This window comes from Sinocyclocheilus rhinocerous, unplaced genomic scaffold (assembly GCF_001515625.1).
Source record: "Sinocyclocheilus rhinocerous isolate Xijiao unplaced genomic scaffold, SAMN03320098_v1.1 scaffold2310, whole genome shotgun sequence".
Taxonomy (NCBI): Eukaryota; Metazoa; Chordata; class Actinopteri; order Cypriniformes; family Cyprinidae; genus Sinocyclocheilus; species Sinocyclocheilus rhinocerous.
The window spans coordinates 91486-99378 of record NW_015646349.1 but is presented as its reverse complement, the minus strand read 5'-3'; the positions used below and the strand labels follow the sequence as shown (position 1 = coordinate 99378).

Here is a 7893-nt window from a genome sequence, read left to right as displayed (position 1 = left end):
TAAACTAGTAGTTTACTGAGATTATACTTCAAAGTGTACTAAAAATGTTACTACAAGTATTTAATTAGTAAACTATCAGTATACCTATAAGTTCACTTTTAGTATAGTTGCAGTACAAACTATACATTTTGATGTAAACTAGTTGTGTACTCAACGTTTACTACTGTTATACTTAAAGTATACTTAAAAGTATAGTTTTATATACTAGAAAGTGGGCCAATTTAGTCCCAAGGAGTATTGAAATAGTACACTTACAAGTATACTACTAGTACACTGATATTTGTATACTTACTACATAAAGTATACTTAAAGATATACTTGAACTTTACTTAAGTATACTTACTAAAATAAACTTGAAGTATACTACTTTTTGGTAAGGGTTGGCCTGGGTGTTAATGCAGTTTGTTTGTTCAATAAATGTCCCTTGTCTGTATCGATTTAACTAAACAGGAAGCAACTGTAGTAACTGTAGATGTGAAAGGAAAGCCATAAAAGTTTATGATGCGTTAGGGCAATAAAGTTTTACAGTTCTGTACTGTAAATGACTGAATCCGAAGTGGAGCCATGCAGACAATGAGCTCCCATTACAGTGGATCTCTCCTCTTGAAAACAGCTTTGTATTCTTGTACCGTAAACACTTGTACAAATTATGAGTTTGAGAGATAATGTGTTTGAAAGACATATAGTAATAATGGTAATAACCCACTGAGTCATAATTCAAACGAAAATTAATGTCAGTAGTTCAGTAGATCAGTAGTTGTTGCACTGCTGAAATATTGAGAAAACACTTCTTAAACCGAAATAAAATCCAGTGGTCAAATGCTGCGTGGCCTCTTAATTTTCTGTGCATTTATAGCCACCTTTGTGTGAATGTCCACAAAACACTTTCTGGATGTATGTAAGCGGTAGGGTGTTTTAGAAAGGAAAATTTAAAAGACGCAAAAGAAAAACGATGGAGAATCAATCATGTATGAAATCAATGTAACGTAACGTAATGTAAAGTAACTCTGATTACCAGTGATTTCAAATGAAATATAATCTAATTTCAAGTAGCCTACTTAATTTTTGGATTACGTAAACCTGATTAAATGTAATCACTTAGTACCCAGCACTAGATTAATCTATAGAAGAGTTCACGTTGGCGGTTAGGATCGTTCTTACGTTATTTTAATGTCCATTTCCCAATAATATAGAAAAATACATACCCATACACCCACTCACCACACACACACACACACACACAGAGACAGCAAGGAACAGGTGATCAGACCCGAGACCCGACAACGGTAACTCGGGGAGAAGAATTGCTGAATAATGCGGCCAAGTACAGGGATATCCTGGACGAAAACCTTCTCCAGAGTGCTCAGGACCTCAGACTGGAACTAAGGTTTACCTTCCAACAAGACAATGACCCTAAGCACACAGCTAAAATAACGAAGGAGTGGCTTCCCAACAACTCTGTGACTGTTCTTGAATGGCCCAGCCAGATCCCTGACTTAAACCCAATTGAGCATCTCTGGAGAGACCTAAAAATGGCTTTCCACCAACGTTTACCATCCAACCTGACAGAACTGGAGTGGATCTGCAAGAGGGAATGGCAGAGGATCCCCAAATCCATGTGTGAAAAACTTGTTGCATCTTTCCCAAAAAGACTCATGGCTGTATTAGATCAAGAGGGTGCTTCTACTAAATACTGAGCATTTTTCAGTTTTTCTTTTTTAATAAATTTGCAAAAATGTCAACAATTCTGTGTTTTTCTGTCAATATGGGGTGCTGTGTGTACATTAATGAGGAAAAAAAATTAACTTAAATGATTTTAGCAAATGGCTGCAATATAACAAAGAGTGAAAAATTTAAGGGGGTCTGAATACTTTCCGTACCCACTGTATATATATATATTATAGGCTAATGTATAGGCTAAATCATTTTAAGTCAGCTTAAATTATCTTTTATTTAATTGCAGAATCAAGGCATGTAACGTCGTCATAACGTTCGTCGTATCAATAGGCAAAATTTACTAAATGAAATAATCAGTGCAAGAGCTATGGTCTAACAACACAAAGCATGCATTAGTGATTTATAACTACCAAGTAGAGTGACTTCACTCGCGGTAGTTAAAAGAACCTGTAGCTTGTTTCTGTTGCACGCTGGAGTGGCCGCCTGTATTTGAGTTGTTGGCGGGCGTATGGCTGTTTTTATGACTAAAATCATAAATGAAGGTTATTATCCTTGATGCTGTAAATTAATCGCTATTAATTACATTCGATTGTATAAATTCATTGCATGCTGTATGCTACATCCCAAATTTATTTTGTTTTATGCATCAGTTAATGAAGACAGTGTTCGACCATCTTAACATTGCTCTCTTTCTGGTAATTCAATTATCCACATTGGGATTAAACTACATAGCAGGCAACATATGTAGACAAAACATTTTTGTATGATAATGTATATAGATTTTGGGGCATGATCTGTGAGAAAATGTCGAAAATTAAACTCGTAAAGGGCCATTTTTACACGCTCCTTAAAAGTCACGAAGAAATTGTGTATACTGAATTAATATGAAGGATTTTTTTTAAAAACAGGTGTTTTACCTGTCTTTTCAATTTTACACTGCACTGAGTTGTGTTTCAGAGTTAACGGAAATTTCCGTAAAATTAATGGAGTATGAAAAGTGTGAACTAGATTCTCTGCAGAAATATAACAAAACTAAATACAGTGACTGTATACACTATGTCGGTATTGCGAAATAAACAAGAAATTGGTTTGTTTCGTGTTGAAAAATTTTTTTTTTTGCTTGCTGTAAACGAACGCGTAAAAGCAACAGTTCCACAGCATCACAACAACGCATTTATGTAAAGAACATGAGAGAATTTTCAAATTCAAATCAAGTTTGATCTATAATTCTGTACAGACGCAGTGAGTCGGTTGAAATGAAGCTCTTTCTCCGTCCTTGAGCTTTTTCCATCAGATTCTGGGTTGGAATCACAATGAAATGAGTGACAGTGGTGTTAAACGTCACATACAAGTATAAGTCACATAGAATAGTATGTGTTACTGTTAATAAGCCTATTTCTTCCTGTTGTTTAACAAACGGAATCTATAGGCACGAGAACATACACTCTTAAAAATAAAGGTGCTTAAAAGGTTCTTCAAGCGATGCCATAGAAGACCCATTTTTGGTTCCATAAAGAACCATTTAGTCAAAGGTTCTTTAAAGAACCATCTCTTTCTTACCTTCTTATAATCTGAAGAACCTTCTTTCACCACAAAGAAGCTTTTGTGAAACAGAAAGGTTCTTCAGATGTTAAAGGTTCTTTATGGAACCATTTAGACAAAAAGGTTCTTGTATGGCATCGTGAAGCACCTTTATTTTTAAGAGTGTAGTATCTGACAGTTTTTAAAAACTATAAAAGAATGGTTGTAAAAAATTACTTGTCAAATTAAGTCACTTTTACTAATGTTGGAGAAAGTGTTTAAAGTCGGGCACTAATGAACAAATAGTCCACACACTATATATTATCATCATAATAGCCTATTAAATATAAATATGATAAAACAACGAATTGTGCCCTTGATACCTAACAGGTAGGCCTATCATTGCATTATGTTTTGAAACGTTTGATTATTTAATTACACTGTCATAAATTTAGTCTTGACAGTGTTTAGCGGCTTTACGAGCAACTGATGGCTGTTATACAATTTATTGCTACTAGTTTTACTATTTCCGAATAAGGTCTATAAAACACCAAACAATGAATGAGCTAAAGAGGGTGGGAAGACAAAACGACAACGAACACATGTAGCAGAGAAAAGTGAAAAAGCAACACCTCGGTTAAACTGTAGATAACCTTAGATAAGGTTTACCGTGCCTCTTACGTGAAGTTTAGACATACACTGACATAATTGCTGCTCGTTTCAATTGTTTTGGCCTACAACTATGTCCCACAGGCTGGATAGGAATCGGAGTTCTAAATTTGTTTTCCGTGTTGCTGTAATCAACATAAGTTGCCTATCCTCTTACATACTTCTATAAAAGTTATATTGAAAGTATATGGCTATAGGGCGTTTTAACTGGAGGCTTCATGCCTATTGAGGGATAATCAGTGCTGAGTTTCTTGCAGTTGTTGTTCACAGAAGAGCCCGACTGATCATCAAGCAAACCGAGGCAGTAATCCGATGTGAGCCTGAGCATAAAGACGAAGCCCTTTATGAACAATAAAAGCAGGCGCCCAGAAGATTGCTTGGACAACGAATGTACCACTCATGAATTTACAAACAAATATAAATTTAGTTTTTTTTTTCAAATTGAAAAATAGTTTTTCGTAGACCGCATAAACACGTGCACTATTACATATATGTATTGTAGTTGTTGTTATTGTTATTATTATTAATAGCCTATTCATATTTTAGTTTTCTGTGAGGTTTTTAATCCTAAATGATCTGACTATACTTGTGTCTATTACGTACAAGCGTAATCATAAAATGGGTTGCATCTGGATCTTAATAATGGAAATTCGGTATTCAGTAAAATCGTGTTGGGAGTGAAGGGTGATGTGAGGAAAAGCGGTCGACAGCGTCATCTGCTGTTAGAGACAATCATGGACAACCGATAAATCGGCACAGCAATTCGAAACTTACCATGAGATATTTTGCCTTCATTTTCAGACATTTTATGTGAGGAAATGAAAAAGAGTTTTTTTTTAAACAGCATGGGATAGCAAAGCAACTGTCAGACCAAAGCCACACAAAGACAGTATAAAATATTGCGTCTTACAGTCATGTCACAATTATTTCGTGGTACTTTAAGCATGTGTTGATTTCGTTGTATACAGTGATGTCGTTTGTATAAGATAGCAAAAAATGAATTTGTCAATTCTAACCTTGATATTTGTTAATACCTACTGCAGTGAAAGAACACAGCAAAAACAAATGATCTATCTTCTTTTCAAAGATTAGAAATAGCCTACCTACCGATGTGCCAGCTAACGACGTTGCATCTTGTTTAATGTTTAAGGCAAAAAGGTAGGCCTATTAAGTAAAATGAATTTGTCCTGTTTTATGTGTTTTTTTTTTATTTTTTACTTTGCATGCTGTAGCCTAAATGAAGTTTATTATTGTGTACATGTATTTTATTGAGACACAAAATGAAAATCTCTCCGTTCCGATTTATCATTCTAAATTAACCAATTTAACGTTCTATTTTTTAATATTATTAACCAGCATCAGTTTTGTGATGAGTTATGAGTGGACAGAGTGTTACATCATCATCATCATCATTTTTTTATTCCTATTAGTATTACAAGATTGAGAACATTGAGAGATAAAAAAAAAAAAAAATCTTCTCAGTACAATGTCATTGTGCAATGAAATAATAGGCCTTAAATGTTCTGAAGGTAGAGCAGTTGTCAATCTATATCGATTCCAACCTCACCTTGTAATTTAGAGGGGTTTCTGGTGTTGTCGTTTTTTAAAATAAATTATGCGACTTGATAAACAAATTAACAGGAAAAGAAGTATTGTTATATTCATCACAACTTTATTGACGATTTATTTGCGTTATTTTCAAACATTGTATTCATCACGTTTGTTAGCTAATATTCCAAAATTTGAAAAAGGATCTGAGAATAGCTACGTTTTTTTTTTGTTTTTTTTTACACTGTACGGATTCTACAGAACGTAGCACAAAGAAAATAAATGCACATTTATAAAGAATCATTGTCTGGTGTCGTATAATTTTAAAGTCAAACCTTGCCAAGATCACGTTACCTCGCTAGGAGCTTACCAATTATCATAATTGTATTGACCTGTGGCCAAGGAAAATACACATAGTCAGATTGTTAAGATACACGGACATTAACGTCTCGCTGGACGACCGTTGATAAGGTGTAAACTATTAAAATTTGAAATCAGTTCTAATCAGGTTGACTTCGAATTTTCCGATTCGAGTCCTCTCAAAACCTGAATTAATTAATAATAACTAATTCCCTAAGAAAAAGTAATTAGACATTACAATTCCAAATTTTGAAAAGAAAAACAAAATCTGAGAATACGTTTTTACACCGTATTGTTTCTACACGAACACGAAGAAAATGAATGCATAAAACAGTACTTTTTTTTACGCAAAGCTACACAAATGTTCATCAAAAGTATTTGGATCTAATATATTTACAAACATTTACAATGCACTTAATGTATCTGTTTTACAGTTTATGATAATACACAATAAATTATTGTAGCGCAATATTTGAAATTTCCCGTTACTTATTTGGTCAAATACAGCCTCTTATATGCACTTCTCAGTATCCAAGATATCCGAATTAATAAGATGCTTTTAGAATATCCAAAGAGCAAATCAAAATACACTGAAGAAATAGATGTTGTAGCTGTCTGTTTTTAACATATGTAAGAATGTAATTTCTGGAAATAAAAATGTTTCCACAATTTTGGGAAAAGGAGAGGCACGCATCGCATCTAATTGAAAGATAACAGTTTTTGGCGTTAATAAACTGTGCAAATGATGAAAGTTCGATAGGTAGCCTAGTTGTCATGTAGTAGAACATTATTTCAGATAGAATGCTGACCCAAGGTGTTAAGGCCGTCAGTTATGCTCTTTTTTTCTTCCTGTTTCCCCTTCTTCTTCCTTGTCCGTGTCCTGGCCAGCTCCTACAGAGCCACTGTCATTGAGGGTGGATGTGAGATTGCTCTCCTTCTTCCACTTCATGCGGCGGTTCTGAAACCAAATTTTAATCTGGCGTTCCGACAAACACAACGCATTGGCAATCTCTATTCGTCTGCGTCTTGTCAAATAACGATTGTAATGGAATTCCTTCTCTAGTTCTAAAGTTTGGTATCGTGAATAGATTTGGCGACCTCGGCGTCTGTCAGACCCATAGCCAACTCCTGTTAGGAAAGAGATGGTTTGGTTAAAGTCAGGAAAAAGGCTCCAAAGATACTGTTCAGTTTAGGTTGACTAATACAATTTTAAATACAGATGACATAATCCCACGTTATATTCATCATGCTAAACATTAGTTCTCTCGTCCCTTCCACTTAGTAGATATAAACTTCTCGGAGAATGCTCTTCTACGTTTATGTATTCTCTATTGAATGCATTTATTTGGCAAAGCGTTTGTTCCAGCCAAATGGATTTTCTCTATCCACAAAGCGCTTTTAGAGCTGGTCAACAATGCATTTCGTCAGTGCTTTATAGGGTGATAAAACGTGGGGTTCCCAGTCGTAAAAACAAAGTCCACCCCTTACTAAAGTCATCTTTTTTTTGTTGTTTCTATACTCACCACTGTGCGAGTTCATCCGCTGCATCCACGGATATATTTGAATACTTCCTTTTGGTTCCTGAGTCTTGCCTTGGTCTGAAGCGTAATCCTGGGTCAATGAACCCTGTGTTTGCCCAAGGCTTTGTCTGCAACTTGGAAGCACATCCTTGTCCTGGTAGAACACATTTGATCCATACTCGTACGGTCCTCGGCTGGACCCGAACATAACGTTTTCTTGTGTTGAATAGAATGGATTGGAGTATATCCGGTTTGGGGCCACGGCAGCGCCATATGGTGAGAAGTGTCGCACCGGGTCATAGTTTGTCGAGCTGAGTGTAACATTGGGCAGAACCTCTTGACCGCCGTTTAAATGGCACGAGAGCGACGGGTTCGTAAAATAGGAATTCATACCTTCTTTCCTCAAAACACACACACATAGGCTATACACACCTTTTCTCCCACTCCTTCTCTTGATCTCTCTAAGCACGCTTTCTTTTTTCTCACGTAGGCTATACTTATTCGTGTCTTTAATTACAAGTATTGTATAAATAGGCCTAGTTTTTAATTTATTTCAGGACAACCGGCAGATAATATGTACGCAGCCTAATGATTCAAA

At 35.4% G+C, this 7893-nt stretch overlaps 1 protein-coding gene across 1 annotated transcript; it reads right to left on the bottom strand.

The window, feature by feature from the left end:
• Window positions 1–6601: 6601 nt before the first annotated feature.
• hoxc6b (homeobox C6b) lies at window positions 6602–7686 on the bottom strand. Its single transcript, XM_016511349.1, has 2 exons — window positions 7299–7686; window positions 6602–6903 (listed from the first exon to the last, which is right to left on the bottom strand). Exons 1-2 carry the CDS (start codon window positions 7684–7686, stop codon window positions 6602–6604), a joined length of 690 nt encoding a protein of 229 aa, XP_016366835.1.
• Window positions 7687–7893: the final 207 nt, after the last annotated feature.